This window comes from Cetorhinus maximus, chromosome 14 (genome assembly GCF_964194155.1).
Source record: "Cetorhinus maximus chromosome 14, sCetMax3.hap1.1, whole genome shotgun sequence".
Taxonomy (NCBI): Eukaryota; Metazoa; Chordata; class Chondrichthyes; order Lamniformes; family Cetorhinidae; genus Cetorhinus; species Cetorhinus maximus.
This window is the reverse complement of record NC_135892.1, coordinates 37,452,115-37,476,200: the sequence shown is the minus strand read 5'-3', so window position 1 is coordinate 37,476,200 and position 24,086 is coordinate 37,452,115. Positions and strand designations below refer to the sequence as shown.

Below are 24,086 nucleotides of genomic sequence, written 5' to 3'. Positions count from 1 at the left end.
ATCACCAATAATTCCAGTAAGACTTCTTTACTCTTATACCTCATACGAATATATGAAATAGGAGTAGGCCATTTGACCCCTCGAGCCTGCTCTGTCATTCAATAAGATAATGGCTGATCTGTTTGTATTTTGAATTCCACATTCCCATCTAACCCCGATAACCTTTGATTCCCTTGCCTAACAAGAATCTACCTACCTTGGCCTTAAAAATATTCAATGATCCTGCCTAGGCCGCCTTCTGAGGCAGAATGTTATAAAGTTGTACAACCCTCTGTGAAAAAAAAATTTCTCCTCATCTCTGTCTTATAAGGGCGACCCCTAATTTTAAAACAGTGTCCCCTAATTCTGGACACCCACAAGAGTCATTTCCACATTCGCCTTGTCAAGGCCATTCAGGATCTTATCTACTTCAATCAAGTCATCCCTCACTCTTTATAAACTCCAGTGAAAACAAGACCAGCCGATCCTCATGAGACATACTCATTCCAGGTATCAATCTAATAAACCTCCTCTGAACCATCTCCAACACATTTACATCCTTCCTTAAATAAGACCAAAATTGCACACAGTATCTGAGATGTGGTCTCACCAATGCCCTGTATAACTGAAGCATAACGTCCTTACCTTTATGTTCAATTCCTCTCGTAATAAAGGATAGCATTCCATTAGCCTTCTTGATTATGTGCTGTACCTGCATAGTAACCTTTTGCGACTCATGCACTAGAACACCTAGATCCTTCTGCGACTCTGACTTCTGCAGTCATTCTCCGTTTAAGTAATACTCTGCTCTTTTATTCTTCCTGCCGAAGTGAACTGCACATTATACTCCATCTGCCAGATTTTTGCCCATTTACTCAACCTATCTATATCCATCTGCAAACTCATGTCTTCTTCACAACCCCTACTTCCCTACCTATCTTTGTGTCACCTGAATTTAGCTACTATGCTTTCCCTCCCCTCATCTAAGTCATTGATGTAATTTGTAAAAATTTGAGGCCCCAGTAGAGACCCCTGCGGGACTCTACTCGTCACATCCCGCCATTTATACACACTCACTGTTTCCTGGCAGCCAGTCGATCTTTTATCCATGCTAATACATTGCCCCTACACCATGAGCTTTTATTTTCTGCAATAACCTTTGATGTGGCACCTTATCAAATGCCTTCTGGAAATTCTAGTACAGTACGTATACAGGCTCCCCATTATCCACAGCACATATTACTCCTTCAAAGAACTCCAATAAATTGGTTAAACATGATTTCCCTTTCACAAAACCATGCTCACTCTTCCCAATTACCGTGAGCTTTTCTAAGTGCTCAGCTATAATCTCTTTAATGTTCGATTCTAACACCTTCCCCACAACAGACATCAAGCTAACTGGCCTATAGTTTCCTGCCTCCCTCGCTTCTTGAATAGAGGGGTTATATTTGCTACTTTCCAGTCTAATGGAACCTTTCCAGAATCTAGGGAATTTTGGAAAATTAACACCAAAGCATCTACTACCTCATTAGCTACCTCTTTTAAGACTCTAGGATGAAGTACATCTGGACCCAGAGACTTGTCAGTCCCGCAGGTCCATCAGTTTGCTCAGTACCACTTCACTAGTGATTGTAATTTCACGAAGTTCCTCTCACCCTTCCACCTCCTGATTTACAACTATTACAGGAATGCTTTTTGTATCCTCTATTGAAAACAGGAGCAAATATTTGTTCATTTCATCCGCCATTTCATTATCTACTATTGCCTCCCCATTCTCACTCTCTAGAGGACCAACACTCACTTTACTTACTCTTTTTGTTTTTAAATACCTGGAGAAACTCTTGCTAACTGTGTTTACATTTCTAGTTTGTTTCCTCTCATACTCTAATTTCTTTCTCCTGATTAACCTTATAGTCATTCTCTGCCGTTCTTTATATTCTGACCAATCCATCTGACCTGCCACTCATCTTTGCAGTTATATGCCTTTTCCTCAAGTATGATGCTTTCCCTAACTTCTTTAATTAACCACAGATGGTGGGTCCTCCCTTTAGAATTTTTCTTTATGGTAGGAATATACTTATTCTGAGTATTCTGAAATAACCCCTTTAATGTCTGCCACTGTTTCTCTATTAATCTATCCCTTAGCCTAGTATCCCAGTTTACTTCAGCTAGCTCAGCTTTAATGCCCACATAGTTGTCCTTATTTAAGTTTAAAATACTAGTCTTAGACCCATTCTTCTCCCTTTCAAACTGGATGTAAAATTCAATCACATTGTGGTTGCTACTACCAAGGGGTGCCTTTACTCTGAGGTCATTAATTAATCCTGTCACATTACACAATACCAAGTCTAATATAACTTGCTCTCTGGTTGGTTCCAGAACGTACTGCTCTAAGAAACTGTCAAAAGCATTCTATGAACTCTTCATCCGGGCCAATACTGCCAATCTGATTTTTCTAGTTTTTATGTAGATTAAAATCACCCATGACTATTGCCATCCTTTTATCACAAGGACCCAATATTTCTTCTTGTATACTTTGTCCTACATTGTGGTTACTGTTGGGGGGCCTGTAGGCCACTCCTACTTGTGACTTCTTTCCCTTACTATTTCTCATCTCCAAACAAACTGATTCTCCATCCTGATCCTGAACCAAGGTCATCCCTAACTATTGCACAAATGCCATTCTTGATTAACAGTGCTATCCCTCCAGCTTTACCTAGCTTCCTATTCTTCTTGAATGTCATATACCCCTCAATATTCAGGACCGAATCCTGATCACCCTGCAGCCACGTCTCTGTAATTATTATCAGATCATATTTATTTACTTCAATGTGTGCTTTCAATTCGTTTGTTATGAATATTATGTGTAGATATCGAGCCTTTAGTTTTGACTTTTTGTTGCCTTTGTAACATCCAGTCTTGATTGTTAGTGCATTCTTAGATTTTTTCTCTCTGTCCGTTCCTGCCATTCTCTGAACCTCATTTTCCACATTACTATTTTTCTCTCTTACCTTGTCTCTATTCTTTGATATACCACATCTTTCCACATTTGATCCCTTGTCCCCACTATTTAGCTTAAAAGTTATGCCTTAGTTATGCGGTTTGCAAGAACACTGGTCTCAGCACAGTTCAGGTGTAGACTGGCCCAATGGTACAGCCCCCACTTTCCCCAGTACTGGTGCCAGTGCCCCACAAACCGGAACCCACTTCGCCCACACCAGTCTTTGAGCCACGTATTCGTCTCTCTAATTTTATGAGAGATGAATACGTGGCTCAAAGACTGGCATGGGAGGAGTGGGTACTGGGTAGTAACAGCTAATATACTATTTGCCCTCATGTTGCCTGCATGTAAAATTCCTGTGGTTCAGGTACCTTGCTTGCAAACACTCAACTTCCAACACTGGATGATCAAAGCAAGGTGTATTTTATTTTCCTTACCTGGTGGGCACAAAGAAAAACACTACAAATATTGCTCAGTTGTCAAAAGTAAACCATTTGATGGCAAACTAATCATTTTTAACCAAACAAACCACATCACAAATCAAACAAATTAGAAAGACATGGAACAAATTAAGATTATCGACAAGGTTTATTTTATCGATATCCTACCTTTATCCTGTTCCAATGGCTGCTGGGAGAAAATGCTGTCAAGTACAGAGCTCCTCCATACCCTCCCCTCCTGGGCAAGTACAGCCAGCATTTGAAGTTCTGGGTTCCCATATTCTGATAGTACTTTATGGGCTGCCTGCAAAAACAATTCATAATATTTAACTTTATTCTGCACAAGGTCATTATGGCATAAAAGAAACCATTGGGCCTATCAAGTTCATGTAGGCTAACTCCATTTTTCAGGGCAACAGAAGTATGTATACATAAAGGAGGAAACATATACCCTTGAAGGTGACAATGTGGCTAAAAAGTATGTGGGTTACTTGGGTTTTCAGATAAAGGAATAGAATACAAAAGCAAAAAGATCATGCTGCACCTTTATAAATCACTGGTTAGGCCTCATCTAGAGTACGTGGGCCATTCTGGGCACCACGCTTCTGTAAAATGTAAAGGCATTAGAAAAGGTACAGAGGAGGTTCAACAGGATGTTAATATTGATGGAGGACTTCAGTAATGTAATGTTGAAAAGATTAGGACAGTGTTTTCCCTGGAACACAAAGTTAAGAGGGAATCCAATGGAAATTTTCAACATGAGGAGGTTTTGACAGAGAAAAAACGCTGTGGTGCACGCCACTGACTGCGATCAAAACTGCGGCCTTACTTTTTTGAGCTGGAGCTTTAGGGACTCTCTGTCCCAGCTGCAGGATGCAGCCATCAGTGAAGAATACCCCAAGAGGGGTAGTAGCATGATGCAGAAGAAGTGAGACCACACCCCCTTTCATGTCAGCAGTGGAGTAACACCCCATAAGGTCCAGTAGGCTTGTGGTGTTATGTTTTATAAAGTTCTTAAGCTTTTTAAAAAATATATTTTAAGCTTTCAAATCCTCTTATTTGCTTTTATAAGTTTATATAACCTTTAATTTAACATAAGTAAACATGGAAAAGTCTTGACATGAATTGAAAAAGTACTTAGAATTAAATAAATGGTTAAGTACATTAGGTATCTGACTGCGTTGATTTTTTTTAATATTAGTGTTTACCCAATGGATTAGAAGTGGTTGCAGCTGCTCCCAAATCCATTATGGCTCTAAGTACATTGATATCTCCTTAATACAGAAGGTATTAGCATTGGACAAGTGAGTTGTGTACAAGTGGGGTGGTGGAAGATTGCATGGAGGGTGGAAGAGCAGGGTGTCAATTGTTCAGCAAGTTTACTTTTAAATATATTTGAGGCCTTCCCAATACATCATCTGACGTTCATCACTTTCAACTTAGGTCCTACGTCTGATTACAGGCAAGAGTATGCTGGAGTAAATTTCTAGGCAAGTTCAGGGCATAGAGCCCAAGTCTACAAAGGCGGGTCAGTGTGGGAAGCATCCATGCAGGGTTCCAGGCATTGTGTCTCTGCTCACTGAAAGCTTGAATTCCCCGGCTGAGTATCACGCATGTGTGTGGCTCAGGACTTCCTCTATGTCCTGACAGGTAACAGCAGCAAATGTCTGAATATTCGGCACTATTTCCATCAGTTGATCTGGGCCATTCCCTCTAGTGAATCAATAACTAGAGATCATGGATTAAAAGTCATTGATAAGTTTCAGAGAGGAGGAGAAACCTTTTTCACTGAGGTGTAGTGATCTGGAATGTTTTACCTGTAAAGGCGGTGGAAGTTGATTCCAAAATTATTTTAATAGAGAGTTGGACAGGCACTTGAAGATGAGTTTATAGCAATAATAGACAACAAGCATAGATGTGGAACAAAGCATGATTGTTCTTTCAAAGAGCTAGCATAGACACAACAGGCTGAACGGCCTATGGTTTTATGAAAATGAAAACTGTAAAAAATGATCAAAGTGAAAGAAGGTTTTTGAATTGTACTTCCCAAGGTTGCCATAATTCCTTGATTAACCAGTCCTTTTTTTTAAACTTAGTTTTTTTATGCAGAAATGTCACACACCTCAGACTTAAAAGCTGTTGACACCTTAATATATGCACAAGACCATCCATGTTCACGGTGCTCATCATTTGAGGATATATAATTAGTTTACATTGCTAGCTGCCAGTAAAATTGTTTTGGTCTAACTTCCTGAAAACCAAAATCATGTTTCCAATGAAAGTCTTCAAAAAAAAGTTTCAGTTTTACTTTTCTTAACAGAAAAAAAACTCATGATTAACAATTTCTGTAGATGGATCTTGATTAAAAAGTAGATCCCATGACTAACATTACTGAAAATGCATCCTGCTATATCAAATAGTCAAACTTGTTTGGTTTACTGCTTTCATGACAATTAGTTCCCAAAAGCGTGCAGTGTTTGTAATAATGACGTGTTTGTAATAATGACCTGTTGTGCAAGAAATTCATCACACAGAATAGAATCATAGGCTAGTTACAGCACAGAAGGAGGTCATTCAGCCTGTTGCATTCATGCCAGTACTCTGCCAGAACCACTCAGCTGCTCCCACTCTGTCATTGACAAGGCCAACATTTATTGCCTATTCCTAAATGAACCACTGTAATTTGTGCAATGCAGGTACACTCACAGTTAGGTAGGCAATCCCTGTAAAGTTTTGAAACAAAAACAGAAAATGCTGGAAAAACTCAGCAGGTCTAACAGCATCTGTGGAGAGAAAGACAGAGTTAATGTTTTGAGTCTGTATGACTCATCTTCAGATTACCACCATCCACAGTATTTTGCTTTTACCCTGTAAAGTTTTGTTGTGCACAGCCAGTTTTTCAGTGTGCCATACCTTTAAATTTTTTTGCACGGCCATAAAAGACGTGGTGTTTAGCACCACCCAAGGCCATCATGGTACCTTCCAGGCTGCTGTGCAATGATGTACATGCACAACTTAGTGAGAACATTGGTCATGATGGTGTGACTTAGATAGGAACTTGCAGGTGGTGGTGTTCCATTGTGCCTGCTGCCCTTAATCTCCTAGGTGGTAGAGTTCACAGATTTGGAAAGTGCTATTGAAAAGCTTTGGATGGGGTGCAAATTAAGTGGATTGCAGCGTCCTGGATGGCATTGAGTACATCGAGTACTGTGAAACCTGCACTCAGGTCAGAGAGAGAGAGAGTCATTAATGGCACTGGAGGCCATTCGGTCCATAGAGTCCATGCTGGGTCTCTACAAAGCAAACCAGTTGCCTCCATTCCATCCTCGTGGGCGACGAGTTCCAGGTCACTACCACGTGATCCGTAAAAAAGTTCTTCCTCACATTCTTCCTATATATCTTGCACAAAACATTAAATCTACGTTTCCTAGAATCTTGCACACTGCTAGCAAATCTCCCCTCAATTTCCTTGCTTCAAGGAGAACAACCCCAGCTTCTCCAACCATATCTTTAAACTAAAATCCCCGATCCTGGAACCATTCTGGTAAATCATCTCTGCAACTTCCAGGACCCTCACACTTTTCCTAAAGCGTGACAACCAGAACTGACAATATTCCAGTTGTGGCCTAACCCGAGCTTCATAAAGATTCAACATGGCTAGAGGTGTGCATTGTTCTGGAATACAAGCTTCCGCACAACAGCTGGTTTGCTGTTGGGGCCCCACAGTCATTGCTATATCCTCTGCGCTTAGCTATTTCTTAATATCACATGAAGTGAATTGGCTGAATACAGGCACGCAATTGTGCGGTGCTCAGGAGGCGGCTAGATGAATCATCCACTTGGCACTTCTGGTTGAGTCTTTTGCACTGATGTGCTGGGTGTGCCATCATTGAGGGTGGGATGTTTAAAGAGAGATTCCTCCTCCTGTTAGGGGGTTAATTCACCATCATTCACCACTGGACATAGGACTCCAGATCTTTATGCTCTTAGTTGTGACAGAAGCCATGTGGTGTAACTTCACCAGGTTGGCACCTCATTTTTGGTGCACCTGGTGCTGCAACTGGCAAGCTCTCCTACCCTCCTCAGGGTTGGTCCCCCGATTTGATGGATGTGCTGAGTCATGAAGTTATAGATTGCAGTTGAATACGATTTCGCTGTTGCTGATGGTCCACAGCACATCATGGATGCCCCAGTTTTGAGATGCCAGATCTATTCCGAATCCATTTAGCACATTGGTGGTGCCTTACAACACGATGGAGGGTGCCCAGAGTGTAAAGACAGGACTTGTCTCCACAAGGACTGTGCAGTGGTAACTCCTACCAAAAGTTAGGGATAGATGCATTTGTGACAGGAAGATTGGTCAGGATGAGGTCAAGTGGGATTTTCCCTTCAGTAGGTTCTCTCATCACCTGCCATGAGTTCAGTCTGTCACTAATAATGCTACCTAGCCACTCTGGTGGACATTGAAATCCTGCACCCAGAATACATTCCTCACCACCTTCAGTGCTTATCCCAAATCAATGAGAAACACTGATTCATTTGTTGAGTGTGGGAGATTTTTAAAATTCTTTCACAGGATGTGGGTGTCGCTGGCTAGGCCAGCATTTATTGCCCATCCCTAATTGCCCTTGAGAAGGTGGTGGTGAGCTGCCTTCTTGAACTGCTGCAGTCCATGTGGTGTAGGTACACCCATGATGCTGTTAGGGAGGGACTTACAGGATTTTGACCCAGCAACAGTGAAGGAACGGCAATATTGTTCCAAGTCAGCATGGTGAGTGGCTTCGAAAGGAACTTGCAACTTGTGGTGTTTCCATCCATCTTCTGCCCTTGTTCTTCTAGATGGTAGAAGTCACGGGTTTGGAAGGTGCTGTCAAAGGAGCCTTGATGAGTTACTGCAGTGTATCTTGCAGATGGGTACACACTGCTGCTACTGTGTTTTGGTGGTGGAAAGAGTGGATGTTGAAGGTGGAGGATGGAGTGCCAATCAAGCGAGCTGCTTTGTCCTGGATAGTGTTGCGCTTCTTGAGTGTTGTTGGAGCTGCACTCATCTAGGTAAGTGGCGAGCATTCCATCACACTTCTGATTTGCGCCTTGTAGATGGTGGACAGACCTTGGGGAGTCAGGAGGTGAGTTACTCGCTGCAGGATTCCTAGCATCTGAACTGCTTTTGTAGCCACAGTATTTATATGACTGGTGCAGTTCAGTTTCTGGTCAATGGTAACCCCCAGGATGTTGATAGTGGGGTATTCAGTGATGGCAATGCCATTGGTTGGTTTGTCCAATGGTTGGATTCTCTTGTTGGAGATGGTTATTCCCTGGCACTTGAGTGGCATGAATGTTACTTGCCACTCATCAGCCCAAACCTGAATGCTGTACAGGTCTTGTTGCAAATGGACACGGGCTGCTTCAGTATCTGAGGAGCCGTGAATGGTGAACATTTTGCAATCATCAGTGAAAATCCCCACTTCTGACCTCACGATGGAGGGAAGGTGAACTAGCTGAAGATGGTTGGGCCTAGGACACTACCCTGAGGAACTCCTGCAGCGACATTCTGGGGCTGAGATGATTGACCTCCAACAACCACAACCATCTTTCTTTGTGCTAGGTATGACTCCCACCAGCAGAGAATTTTCCCCGATTTCCACTGATTCCAGTTTTGCTAGGGCTTCTTGATGCCACTTGGTCAAATGCTGCCTTGGTATCAAGGACAGTCAACCTCACCTCTGGAGTTCAACTCTTTTATTCATGCTTGGACTAAGGCTGTAATGAGGTCAGGAGCTGAGTGGTCCTGGCGGAACACAAACTGAGCAGTGAGCAGGTTATTGCTAAGCAACCTTCCATTACTTTGCTGATGATCAAGAGTAGACTAACGGGGCCAGGTTGGATTTGTCCTGCATTTTGTGGACAGGATATACCTAGGCAGTTTTCTACATTTCTGGATAGATGCCAGTGTTGTAGCTGTACTGGAACAGTTCGGCTAAGGGCGCAGCTAGTTATGGACAAGTCTTCAATATGATTGCCAGGATGTTGTCAGGGCCCATAGCATTTGCAGTATCCAGTGCCTTCAGCTGGTTCTTGACATCACAGAGTGAACTGAATTGGCTGAAGATTGGCTATGGCTGGCTGAAGACACCTCTGTGATGGTGAGGACCTAAGGAGGAGGCCAAGATGGATCATCCATTTGGCACTTCTGGCTGAATATTATTGCAAATGTTTCAGCCTTACCTTTTTGCACTTCGTGCTGGCCTCCCCCATCACTGAGAATGGGGATATTTGTGGAGCTTCCTCCTCCAATAGGTTAATTGTCCACCGCCATTCACAACTGGATGTGGCAGGATTGTAGAGCTTAGATCAGATCCTTTGTTTGTGGGATCACTTAGCTATATTGCATGCTGCTTTCACTGTTTGGCATGCAAGTGGTCCTGTTTTGTAGCTTCACCAGGTTGACACTTCATTTTCAGGTATGCCTAGTGCTGTTCCTGGCATGCTCCTATCGACATCCTGGGGCGTTATCATTGACCAGAAACTGAACTGGATTAGCCAAATAAATATGGTGCCTACAAGATACAAATACTGTGGCTACAAGAGTAGGTCAGAGACTGGGTATCCTGTGGCAAGTAACTCCTCTCCTGACTCCCCAAAGTCTGTCCACCATTTACAGGGCACAAGTCAGGAGTGTGGTAGAATATTCTCCACTTGCCTGGATGAGTGCAGCTTCAACAACTCTGAAGAAGCCTGACACCATCCAGGGCAAAGCAGCCCGAACGTCCACAAACATTCACTTCTTCCACTACCAACGCACAGCGGCAGCAATGTGTACCATCTTCAAGACACCCATATTCCCATGAATGGAAATAATAGCCCTCCAGCACTCTTCACTGAACCAGGGTTGACCCCCCGGTTTGATGGTAATGGTAGAGTGGGGGATATGGCGGGCCATGAGGTTACAGATCGTGGTTGATTACAATTCTGCCGCTGCTGATGGCTCGCAGCGCCTTATGGTTGTCTAGTTTTGAATTGTGTTTGAAATCTATCCCATTTAGCATGGTGGTAATGCTACACAACATGGTGGAGGATATCCTTAATGTGAAGGCGGGACTTTGTCTCCACAAGGACTGTGCAGTGGTCACTGCTACCAATATTGTCACGGACTTATGCATCTGTGACAGGTAGATTAGTGAGGACAAGGTCAAGTAGGTTTTTCCCTCACCTGCAGCAGACCCAGTCTAACAGCTAGATAAAAGCAAAAAACTGCGGATGCTGGAAATCTGAAACAAAAACAAAAATACCTGGAAAAACTCAGCAGGTCTGACAGCATCCGTGGAGAGGAACACAGTTAACGTTTCGAGTCCGTATGACTCTTCACCAGAACTAAGGGAAAATAGAAAAGAGGTGAAATATAAGCTGGTATAAGGTGGGGTGGGACAGGTAGAGCTGGATAGAGGGCCAGTGATAGGTGGAGATTACCAAAAGATGCCATAGACAAAAGGACAAAGAGGTGTTGACGGTGGTGATATTAGCTAAGAAATGTGCTAATGGTGACATTAAGGGTAGAAAGCAGGACGAGCAAGGGACAGATAGCCCTAGTGGGGGTGGGGTGGGGAGACCAGTTAGACCCAGTCTAACAGCTATGTCCTTTAGGACTCGACCAGTTCAGTCAGTGGTGGTGCTATTGAGCCGCTCTTGGTGATGGACATTGAAGTCTCCCACCCAGAGTATATTCTGTGCCATGCCACCATCAGTGCTTCCTCCAAGTGTTGGAGGATCACTGATTCTTCAACTGGGGATGGGGGTGAGGGAAAGTGGTCAGGGGTAATAATCAGCAGGAGGTTTCTTTGCCCGTGTTCGACCTGATGCCATGAGGCTTTTGGGGTCCAGTGTCAACGCTGAGAACTCCTTTTTATGCTAGCCATGAATCTAGTCTCAAACTCTCCCTTTATTCCTCCAATTACCTTTTTTAGATGATCTCCATACGGTCTACATTCAGCTTGGTTCTCTGCTGTACTATGAGCCTTACAATTATCATAATCTTCCTTTTCCTGTCTCACCTAACTTTTAGATCTTTGGTCATCAATCGAGTTCTAGCTTTGGACACCATTCCTCCCCTACACCACCCTCGACCTCACCCCACCTCAGAGGAACATGTCTACTCCATACCCAAACTATTTCCTTTTTGAAGGCCTCCCATTGTTTAATTAATGTTTTGTGCAACAATTTTTGATTCTAATACATCTGGTCTTGATTCTTTTTCACCGAAGTTAGCCTTCTTCCAATTACGCATTTTTACATTTGACCTCATCTTGTCCTTTCCATAACTATTCTAAACTTGGTAATCTGATCACTGTTCCCCAAGTTCTCTCCCACTGAAACATGTTTCACTTGCCCCACTTTATTCCAGCACTGCTTCCTTCCTCATTAAGTTGGAAGTATGGCTGCGTTTGCTACAACTGCAACTACAGGGGCACACTCACCACGCATGCAGTTGCACTGCCTGAGGCGTCACTGCCAGTAACGCCACAAGCAGCTGCCTGCAAAGCACAATGTTTTGGCTGACTGCCAATCACTGTCCTACTCCCTATCCCTCACTACTCTGTTCCCTGTCTCACTCATCGCCTCACTTGCTGCCCTGCTCACCTCTGACTTGCTGACCCACTCCCAACCTTTAAGCCCTTGTTGCCTCATTCGCCACCTCACTCTCCACCTTGTTCGCCACCCCATTCCCCAAAAGAAGCGACAAAGGGGATAGTAGCGAGCAGCAGGCAGCAACAACGGGCGCACAACTATAACATCAGTAACACCAACTTCCTGTTTCAGTGCGGGGCAGAAGGTAGTGGTTTAGATAATTAAACTTCGCCATTATCATGACTCCACAGTTTTGCATCCTTCTATCATTTTCCTGCAAATCTGGTCTTCTATCTTTTTCCTACAATTTGGCTTTCTATAGAATACACTGAGTATCATAATAGTTCCTCTACTGTTCCTTAATTTTAACCCAATTTATTGTGTCTTTGGCCCCCAACAACATCATTCACTTCCTGTGTTAGTTTCTTTGCTCAATACTGCACACATTTTTTTCCACCCAATTTTTCATGAATACCTTTCAGTCAGGAATATTAAGCTCCTAATCCTCCTCCTCTTTGAGCCACGTACTGTCCTATGTAATATGCTCTTGGTTCTAATGGAGTACCGCTTTCTCTGAAAAGTAACTAACAAACTCTCCAACTCCAGTCCCACATTGCCCTTGATGAAAATAAATAAGTATTTAATCTTTGTTACAATTTGTTTTTGGGGCCCATGTGAGACTAACGGCACCTCATGCTGATTGCACTACTTTAAGCCAGCCTGCACCTCTTAAAGGAGAGAATTCTGGCTGCAGCAAGTGTTGGAAGTCGTTATGGGAGATTTAATGAGCAGGAGTAGAAGTGGTTTAATAGTAGACAGCATGTCCCCAAGGTTTGCCAATTCAGCCCCGGAGACCCTGATAGAGGAGGATAGGGGTCCACTTCCCTTGGGGTCAGGCAGCTCTCCAGACATATACTGTGAAATCAATGGGAGCAGGTGGCCACTGCGGTCAACGCCAGCAGCCTAGCTCCAAGGACCTGGATGCAGTGCCACAACTTTAATGACTTGTCACGTGGTTAAGGTCTAGAAACGCATCTTCACGTGCCACGTCTTTACAAATAAACCAGTCGCCTCAAACATTGTCCAATTCATTGCTCCTCTTCATTCACTTACCAACATTCTTATCAAGCACAATACATACTTCACCTCACCCTCACACTTTGCAAGCCTTGCACTTATCTTAGCTTGCACACACGACCAGTTTTCAACCGTGACAGACATATCACCCAAACACATTACATCATACATGCTGACACACTGCCTTCTCTCTTGCAGGACAAGGTAGCCATAAGCAGAGATAGCAGCATCTAATCAGCTGCACATCCACACCCTGATGGAGGAAACAATACTGGCTATTAGTGCAGCATGATGAAACCATAGAGGATGATATGTTCTTGCCTAATCCACCTTCTTGCATCCCACAATTTCCTGATTTACAAGCTGCAGATGGTACAAGCATTGCACCTTTCCAACCCCTACCCCACTTCCCACATCCCAACTCAAACCTTGTTCCTTTCTCCTTTCAGGTACTCAAGAAGTTCCATGTGGTCAACAATTTGTGCAGGAGCCTCAGATTGAAGAAGAACAAGAAACTGAAGAAGGACAAACACTGACAGTTGATCTCACACACGTAGCCACACGCTCAGTAACTGGCACTGTGCATACTTTAGAGGACAGCACAGAAGTGGCATCTGTATATAGCGAGTCAACAGACATGAATGGGCTGCAACCAGGGTAGGGGGAAAAGCTCGTTCACGAAAGGGAAAGGTTGCAGACGAGTTCTTCTGCAGAGGACTCAGGTGAAGACTTTGACGGGGTGACATACAGAAAAAGGCTGATGGGCATGTATACAAATGCTTGGTAAGTTGGCAAGCCTTCCAGAAAGCCTGCTGTCATTGTCAAGAAGCATGGAGGAGTCAAAGAACAAAGAACAAAGAAAAGTACAGCACAGGAACAGGCCCTTCGGCCCTCCAAGCCTGCGCTGATCATATTGCCCGTCAACTAAAACATTTTGCACTTCCGGGGTCCGTATCCCTCTATTCCCATCCTATTCATGTACTTGTCTAGCTGCCTCTTAAACACCACTATCGTACCTGCTTCCACCACCTCCTCTGGAAGCAAATTCAAGACACTCACTACCCTCTGCGTAAAAAACTTGCTCCGCACATCTCCTTTATAGTTTTCTCCTCGCACCTTAAATCTATGTCCCCTAGTAATTGTCTCTTCCACCCTGGGAAAAAGCTTCTGACTCTGTCCATACCACTCATAATTTTGTAAACATCTATCAAGTCGCCCCTCAATCTCCGTCACTCTAGTGAAAACAATCCAAGTTTCTCCAACCTCTCCTTAGAGCTAATAACCTCCAGACCAGGCAGCATCCTGGTAAACCTCCTCTGCACCCTCTCCAACGCCTCCATTTCCTTCTGGTAATGTGGTGACCAGAATTGCATGCAATATTCCAAGTGTGGCCTAACCAAGGTTCTATACAGCTGCAGCATGACTTCCAGTTTTTATACTCAATACCCCTACCAATGAAGGCAAGCATGCCATATGCCTTCCTGACTACCTTATCCACCTGCGTCGCCACTTTCAGTGACCTGTGGACCTGTACACCCAGATCTCTCTGCCCGTTGATGCACTTAAGGGTTCTGCCATTTACTGTATAATTCCTACCAGTATTAGACCTTCCAAAATGCATTACCTCGCATTTGTCCGGATTAAACTCCATCTGCCATTTCTCCACCCAAGTCTCCAACCGATCTATATCCCGTTGTATCCTTTGACAATCCTGTTCACTATCTGCAACTCCTCCAACCTTGGCGCCGTCTGCAAACTTACTAATTAGCCCAGTTACATTTTCCTCCAAATCATTTATGTATACTACAAACAGCAAAGGTCCCAGCACTGATCCCTGCGGAACACCACTAGTCACAGCTCTCCATTCAGAAAAGTACCCTTCCACTGCTACCCTCTGTCTTCTATGACCAAGCCAATTTTGTATCCATCCTGCCTGAGTCCAGCTCCAACTTCGCAGAGGGCTTTTTGTAGAGTTTAGAGTCCATTCTATGCAGTGTGGAAGTGGTGGGCAACTCCATGACAGTACTTGCGGATGTGACCATAATGCAGCTCTGACTGGCAAACAAACAGCTTTCATTGTAGTACAAACAGAAGCCTCCCAATATCTGAATGCTGCAGTGGAATCTCAGACTGAAGTCATGAAATCTCAGCTTATTGCCATGCAAGCATGGCAGCAAACACCAATGCTCAAAGAGGCTTTCAGGGTCTCACAACAGTCCACCAATCTGCTATGGCTGATTACTAGGTTAGCCTGAGGCATCGTCCCAGGGGAGTGGCAGAAGCTTCAAGGGGCATGAACCTGCTGTCTGCTCTCAGGACAACACTGTGTGTGCTCTTATTACTGGCACTACATCAGTGCCTGGAAGCTTGCTAGCCCACCATCACCCATAACGAGGTGGTGCAGTTCGAAGCCAGGCCTTGTTGGCCAAGAGCTGCTCGAGGTCATCCTGCAAGGCATATGCTGTCTCCGGCAATTCTGTTGCCCAGTTGGTCACAAATGCCAGAGTTAGAAAATTGTGGTTTCAAGTCCCACTCTAGGACCTGCACAAAAATATAGGCTGCACAGTCAGAGGTGCCATCTATTGGATGAAACATTAAACCATGGCCGCCTGCCCTCTCAGGTGAATGTAAAATATATCATAACACTATTTCAAAGAACAGCAAGGGAGCTATCCCCAGTATTTGGGCCAACAATTATCCCCCAATCAACATCAGAAAAACAGATTATATAGCACTTAGCTGCTTGAGGGAGCTTCCAGTATGCAATTTGATTAACGTGTTTTACTCATTACTACAGTGGCTATTGTTACCAGTATGGGACTTTACAAGAAGGTTATGGATTAAAATGTGTACTTAAACTCGAGGTGAAATAATGTTAAGACAGGCCTGTGATTGGTGGCCATAAGGAAAGAAACCGAAACTATACCCTGTTGAAAATCAAGAAGCAGGTTTCCTACCTTGTGCAGTAAAAAAGACAGGTGCTGGGGGTGGGGGGGGGGTTGGCGGCGGCAGAGAGAGGGACACACACGTGCACACATACACTTACACACACACGTGCGCGCGCACACGCAGGGAGACACAAGCGCCCACCCGCAGGCACACAGGCAGAGTGGGACGCGCGGGCGCACAGGCAGAAGGGGGCACACAGGCAGAGGGGGACGCGCGGGCGCACAGGCAGAGGGGCATGCAGAGATACAGACAGACAGTGGGAGGGACACACAGACAGTCACAGACAGACAGAGGTAGGGACACACACACAGCCACAGACAGACAGAGGGAGGGACACACACACAGCCACAGGCAGACAGAGGGACATACACAGCCACAGGCAGACAGAGGGAGGGACACACACACAGCCTCAGGCAGACAGAGGGAGGGACACACACACAGCCACAGACAGAGGGAGGGACACACACACAGACACAGACAGAGGGACACATACACGGAGGGACAAATACACACACGAACGGAGGGACACACACAGGGGGAGACACAAGCGCGGGTGCACAGGCAGACAGTGTGTGCGCAGACTCTGCACTGGAGTGCTGCTTTGGGCTGCAGTAGAGTGCTTAAGTTGGAGTTTGGTGACTGAGGGAATTTAAGGGTTAATTTCTATCTAAAGTCTAGTTTTTCTTTAATTTAGTAATTAACTAAAAGTTCCTGTTTGGATTGGATGAAGGGAAGTTTTAGGCCAGCTTTAAAACAGGGTTTATACAGGCTCTGATGCAGCTACAACTAGTTAATTAGATAACTGGCTTAAATAGGTTTTCAGAGGCTAGATTCAGAGAGTATAAAAACAGGCCATCTTATAGTGCTGACTTTGGGCTGCAGTAGAGTGCTTAAATTGGAGTTTGGACTGAGGGAGTTTGGTGAGGAGGGAACGAGGTGATCCTTTGTGTACCGTGAGTACGGTTGGGTAAGTATTTCCTACTTATATCACTTATAGTTTTTAAGGTCTTATTTTGTGGTTCATTGTTTGTAAGGGCTATATTCTATAACAACGAGGAGAGGGGAAGAAGGGCCCTAGAGTAATCGATGATATTTGATCTTAAGTATCTTCCAAAAGGTTTAATTCAATTTAAAGGGGTAAGTCATGGCAGGAGAGCTCAAAGCCGTGGTGTGCTCCTCCTGCTCCATGTGGAAAACTGGGAACATTTCCAGTGCCTGGGGCTAGCATGTGTGTGGGAAGTGTCTCCAGCTGCAGCTCCTGGAAGCCAGGGTTTCGGAGCTGGAGTGGCAGCTGGGGACACGGTGGAGCATCTGCGAGGCGGAGAGTATCGTGGATAGCACGTATAGAGAGGTGGTCACATCGCAGGCTCAGAGTCCAGAGCCAGGAAGGGAATGGGTGACCACCAGGCAGGGCAAGGGGACTAGGCAGGCAGTGCAGGAATCTCCTGTGGCTATTCCCCTGCAAAACAGATCTACCGCTTTGGATACTGTTGCGGAGTGGGGGGAAATGGCCTCTCAGGGGAAAGCAGCAACCGCCAAATTCGTTGCACCACAGTTGGCTCTGCTGCATAGGGGAGGAGTAAAAAGTGTGGGAATGCAATAGCTATAGGGGATTCAGTTGTAAGGGGAATAGATAGCCGCAAACGAGACTCCAGGGTGGTATGTTGCCCTCCCTGGTGCTAGGGTCAAGGATGTCTCAGAGCAGCTACAGGACATTCTGAAGGGGGAGAGTGAACAGCCAGTGGTCGTGGTACACATTGGTACAAACGACATAGGTAAAAAAAGGGATGAGGTCCTAAAAGCAGAATATAGGGAGTTAGGAAGTAAGTTGAAAAGTAGGACCTGAAAGGTAGTGATCTCAGGATTACTACCAGTGCCACGTGTTAGTCGGAGTAGAAATAGCAGAATATATTGGATGAATACGTGGCTGAAGAGATGGTGTGAGTGGGAGGGTTTCAGATTCTTGGGACATTGGGACCGGTTCTAGGGGAGGTGGGACAGGTACAAACTCGACGAGTTCCACCTGGGCAGGACCGGGACCGATGTCCTCGGGGGAATATTTGCTAGAGTGGTTGGGGAGGGTTTAAATTAAAATGGCAGGGGGATGGGAACCTATGCAAGGAGTCAGAGGAGGGGGAAATCAAGGGCAAGAACAAAAGACAGAAAGGGGAATAAGAAAAGTGATTGGCAGAGAAATCAAGAGCAAGAATCAAACAGGGCCTCAGTGAAAAATTTTGCGAACGGGACAAATGATGTTAAAAAGACAAGCTTTATGCCTTAACGCGAGGAGCATTCACAATAAAATGGATGAATTAACCGCGCAAATAGATGTGAACTGGTATGATATAGTCGGGATTACGGAGACATGGCTACAGGGTGACCAGGGATGGGAACTGAACATCCAGGAGTATACATTATTTAGGAAGGACAGACAAAAAGGAAAAGGCGATGGAGTTGCATTGCTGCTTAAAGGGGAAATAACGCAATAGTGAGGAAAGATATTAGCTCCGTCGATGTGGAATCTGTATGGGTAGAGTTGAGAAACGCCAAGAGGCAAAAAACATTAGTGGGGGTTGTATATAGACCCCCAAACTGTAGTGGTGATGTTGGCAATGGCATTAAACAGGAAACTAGAGACACATGCAATAAAGGAACATCTGTAATTATGGGCGACTTTAATCTGCATATAGATTGGGCAAATCAAATTAGTAAAAATACCATAGAGGAGGAATTCCTGGAGTGTATACGGGATGGTTTTCTGGACCAATTTGTTGAGGAACCAACTGGAGAACAGGCCATCCTAGATGGGTATTGCATAATGAGATAGGAATAATTGGCAATCTAGTTGTGCGAGGCTCCTTGGGAATGAGCAACCATAATATGATAGAATTCTTCATCAAGATGGAAAGTGAAGTAGTTGATTCTGAGACTAGGGTCCTGAATCTTAATAAAGGAAACTACGATGGTATGAGGTGCGAGTTGGCGATGATGGATTGGGAAACATTACTTAAAGGGATGACGGTGGATAGGCAATGACAAACGTTTAAAGAGCACATGGGTGAACTGCAATGATTGTTTATTCCTGTCTGGCGCAAAAGTAAAATAGGAAAGGTGGCCTGGCGTACAAGGGAAATTAGAGATAGTATTAGATCCAAGAGGCATACAAATTGGCCAGAAAAAAAAACAACAGACCTGAGGATTGGCAGCACTTTAGAATTCAGCAAAGGAGGACCAAGGGATTGATTAAGAAGGGGAAAATAGAGTACGAGAGTAAGTTCGCGGGGAATATAAAAACTTACTGTAAAAGTTTCTATAGGCATGTGAAGAGAAAAAGATTGGTGAAGACAAATGTAGAATGTCAGGGGAATTTATAATGGGGAACAAAGAAATGGCTGATCGACTAAATACATACTTTGGTCTGTCTTCACAAAGGAGGACACAAATAACATACCAGAAATGTTGGGGAACACAGGATTTAGTGAGAGGGAGGAACTGAAAGAAATCAGTATTAACAGGGAAATGGTGTTGGAAAAATTGATGGGATTGAAGGCCGATAAATCCCCAGGGCCTCATAATCTACATCCCAGAATATTTAAGGAAGTGGCCCTAGATATAGTGGATGCATTGGTGGTCATCTTCCGAGATTCTATAGACTCTGGAACAGTTCCTACAGATTGGAGGGTAGCTAATGTAACCCCACTATTTAGAAACATAGAAACTAGGAGCAGGGGTAGGCCATTCGGCCCTTCGAGCCTGCTCCGCTATTCATTATGATCATGGCTGATCATCCAACTCAATAACCTGCTCCCGCTTTCTCCCCATACCTTTTGATCCCTTTCGCCCCAAGAGCTATATCTAACTCCTTGGGGGGAGGCTCACGGGCGGACAGAGGGAGGGAGGGAGGGAGGGAGGCCCATGGGCGGGACAGAGGGAGGGAGGGAGGAACCAAGGCCCTTGGGCAGACAGAGGTAGGGGCCCACGGGCGGACAGAGGGAGGGAGGGAGGCCCACGGGCGGACAGAGGGAGGGGCCCACGGGCAGACAGAGGGAGGGAGGGAGGCCCACGGGCGGACAGAGGGAGGGAGGGAGAGAGGGAAGGAGGGAGGCTCACCTTCGGACAGAGGGAGGGAGGAAGGCCCACGGGCGGACAGAGGGAGGGAGGGAGAGAGGGAAGGAGGGAGGCTCACCTTCGAACAGAGGGAGGGAGGGACGCCCACGGGCAGACAGAGGGAGAGAGGGAGGCCCACGGGCGGACAGAGGGAGGGAGAGAGAGAGGGAGGGAGGCTCACCTTCGGACAGAGGGAGGCAGAGCCATAGGCGGACTGAGGAAGGGAGGCCCACACACAGGCAGACAGGCAGAGGAATGGACACACAGACAGGCACAAAGGCAGAGGGAGGAACACACACAGATAGAGAGAGGGAGGGACGCACGAACACAGACAGATAGAGGGAGGGACACACGAACACAGACAGATCGAGGGAGGGACACACGAACACAGACAGATCGAGGGAGGGACACACGAACACAGACAGATAGAGGGAGGGACACACGAACACAGACAGATAGAGGGAGGGACACACGAACATAGACAGATAGTGGGAGGGACACACGAACACAAACAGATAGAGGGAGGGACATACGAACATAGACAGATAGTGGGAGGGACACACGAACACAGACAGAGGGTGGCGGACACGAACACAGACAGAGGGGGGACACACAGACCGGGTAGGGACACAGATACACGACAGGCAGAGGGAGGGATACACACAGACGGAGGGAAGGACACATGCACAGAGACAGAGGGAGGAACATGCACACAGACAGAGAGGGAGGGACACACGCAGACAGGCAGACAGAGGTAGGGACACACAGACAGAGGGAGGGACACACACAGACAGAAGAGGGAGGGATACACAGACAGACAGAGGGTGGAACACGCAGACAGTCAGACAGAGGGAGGATACACACAGACGGAGGGAGGGACAAATGCACACAGACAGAGAGAGGGAGTGGCACAAGGACAGAGGGAGGGAGTGGCACACGGACAGAGGGAGTGGCACACGGTCAGAGGGAGGGACACACGCACACAGACGGACAGAGGGAGGGGCACACGCACACAGACGGACAGAGGGAGGGGCACACGCACACAGATGGACAGAGGGAGGGGCACACGGACAGAGGGAGGGGCACACGCACGCGGACAGAGGGAGGGGCACACGCACGCGGACAGAGGGAGGGGCACACGCACGCGGACAGAGGGAGGGGCACACGCACGCGGACCGAGGGAGGGGCACACGCACGCGGACCGAGGGAGGGGCACACGCACGCGGACCGAGGGAGGGGCACACGCACGCGGACCGAGGGAGTGACACACGCACGCGGACAGAGGGAGGGACACGCACGCGGACAGAGGCAGGGACACATGGACAGAGGCAGGGACACACGGACAGAGGCAGGGACACACGGACACGGATAGAGGGAGGGCCACTCAAACACGGACAGAGGGAGGGGCACTCAAACACGGACAGTGGGAGGGGCACACGCACGTGGACCGAGGGAGGGGCACACGCACGCGGACCGAGGGAGGGGCACACGCACGCGGACCGAGGGAGGGACACACGCACGTGGACCGAGGGAGGGACACACGCACGCGGACCGAGGGAGTGACACACGCACGCGGACCGAGGGAGTGACACACGCACGCGGACCGAGGGAGTGACACACGCACGCGGACCGAGGGAGTGACACACGCACGCGGACCGAGGGAGTGACACACGCACGCGGACAGAGGGAGGGGCACACGCACGCGGACAGAGGGAGTGACACACGCACGCGGACAGAGGGAGTGACACACGCACGCGGACAGAGGGAGTGACACACGCACGCGGACAGAGGGAGGGGCACACGCACAGAGGGAGGGGCACACGCACGTGGACCGAGGGAGGGGCACACGCACGCGGACAGAGGGAGGGGCACACGCACGCGGACAGAGGGAGGGGCACACGCACGCGGACAGAGGGAGGGGCACACGCACGCGGACAGAGGGAGGGGCACACGCACGCGGACAGAGGGAGGGGCACACGCACGCGGACAGAGGGAGGGGCACACGCACGCGGACAGAGGGAGGGGCACACGCACGCGGACAGAGGGAGGGGCACACGCACGCGGACAGAGGGAGGGGCACACGCACGCGGACAGAGGGAGGGGCACACGCACGCGGACAGAGGGAGGGGCACACGCACGCGGACAGAGGGAGTGACACACGGACAGAGGCAGGGACACACGGACAGAGGCAGGGACACACGGACAGAGGCAGGGACACACGCACACGGACAGAGGGAGGGACACGCGCACACGGACAGAGGGAGGGACACACGAACACGGACAGAGGGAGGGACACACGAACACGGACAGAGGAGGGACACACGAACACAGACAGATAGAGGGAGGGACACGCGCACACAGACAGATAGAGGGAGGGACACGCACACGGACAGAGGCAGGGACACACAGACAGAGGCAGGGACACACAGACAGAGGCAGGGACACACGCACACGGACAGAGGGAGGGACACACGCACACGGACAGAGGGAGGGACACGCGCACACAGACAGATAGAGGGAGGGACACGCGCACACAGACAGATAGAGGGAGGGACACACGAACACAGACAGAGGGAGGGACACACGAACACAGACAGATAGAGGGAGGGACATGCGCACAGAGGGACACGCACACGGACAGAGGGAGGGACACGCACACGGACAGAGGGACGGGCACACGCACACGGACAGAGGGAGGGGCACATGAACTCAGGCAGGAGGGAGGGACATACGAACACAGCCAGACAGCCAGAGGGAGGGGCACACACACACGCAGGCGGGGGGGACACACACGCACACTGGCAGAAGGGACACACACACACACAGGCGGGTGGGGCACACACACAGTCAGAGGGGGGGGAACACACACAGTCAGAGGGGACACACACACGCACAACAGAGAGGGGACACACACATGCACAGGCAGAGGGGACACACACACACGCACAGGCAGAGGGGACACACACACACGCACAGGCAGAGGGGGGACACACATACGCATAGACAGAGGGGGGGGCACACCCACACACAGACAGACAGAGGGAGGGGCACACACACAGACAGGGGGACACACCTACACAGACAGACAGAGGGAGGGTGGGACATACCCACACACAGACACACAGAGAGAGGGACACACGAACACAGGCAGAGGGAGGGACACACGAACACAAACAGAGGGGGGCACACCCACACAGTCGGGGGGGGGGGGTCACATACACACAGGCTGGGGTGGGGGAGACACACACACACAGGCGGGGGACACACACACAGGCAGGGGGGGGGACACACACAGGCGGGACACACACACACACACACACAGGCGGGGGGGGCACACACACACACACAGGCGGGGGGGGGACACACACACAGGCGGGGGCGGGCACACACACACACACAGGCGGGGGGGCACACACACAGGCGGGTGGGGGACACACACAGGTGGGTGGGGGGACACACACACAGGCGGGACACACACACACACACACACACAGGCGGGGGGGGCACACACACAGAAAGAGGGGTGGACACACACACAGAAAGAGGGGGACACACACACACACAGAAAGAGGGGGAGGGCACACACACAGACAGAGGGGCGTGCACACACAGACAGAGATTGGGGGCACACACACAGAGGGGGGGTGGGCACACACACAGACAGAGGGAGGGACACACCCACAGACAGCCAGAGGGAGGGAGGGACACACCCACACACAGACAGTGGGAGGGACACACCCACACACAGACAGAGGGAGGGAGGGACACACCCACACACAGACAGACAGGGATGGACACACGCACATACAGAGGGAGGAACACACGAATACAGGCAGAGGGAGGAACACACGAACACAGGCAGACAGACAGAGGGAGGGGCACACACACAGACAGCTAGAGGGAGGGACACA

At 47.9% G+C, this 24,086-nt stretch overlaps 1 protein-coding gene across 4 annotated transcripts in view; it reads right to left on the bottom strand.

Moving 5' to 3' along the window:
- Nucleotides 1–24,086, bottom strand: part of LOC144689595 (zinc finger protein 292-like) — a 263,203-nt gene that overhangs the window by 59,814 nt on the left and 179,303 nt on the right. For all 4 annotated transcript variants that reach the window (XM_078556806.1, XM_078556809.1, XM_078556808.1 and 1 more), the window contains one exon: nucleotides 3,589–3,724. In XM_078556806.1, the coding sequence (XP_078412932.1) occupies nucleotides 3,589–3,724 (136 nt within the window). The remainder of the gene's footprint in view (nucleotides 1–3,588; nucleotides 3,725–24,086) is intronic.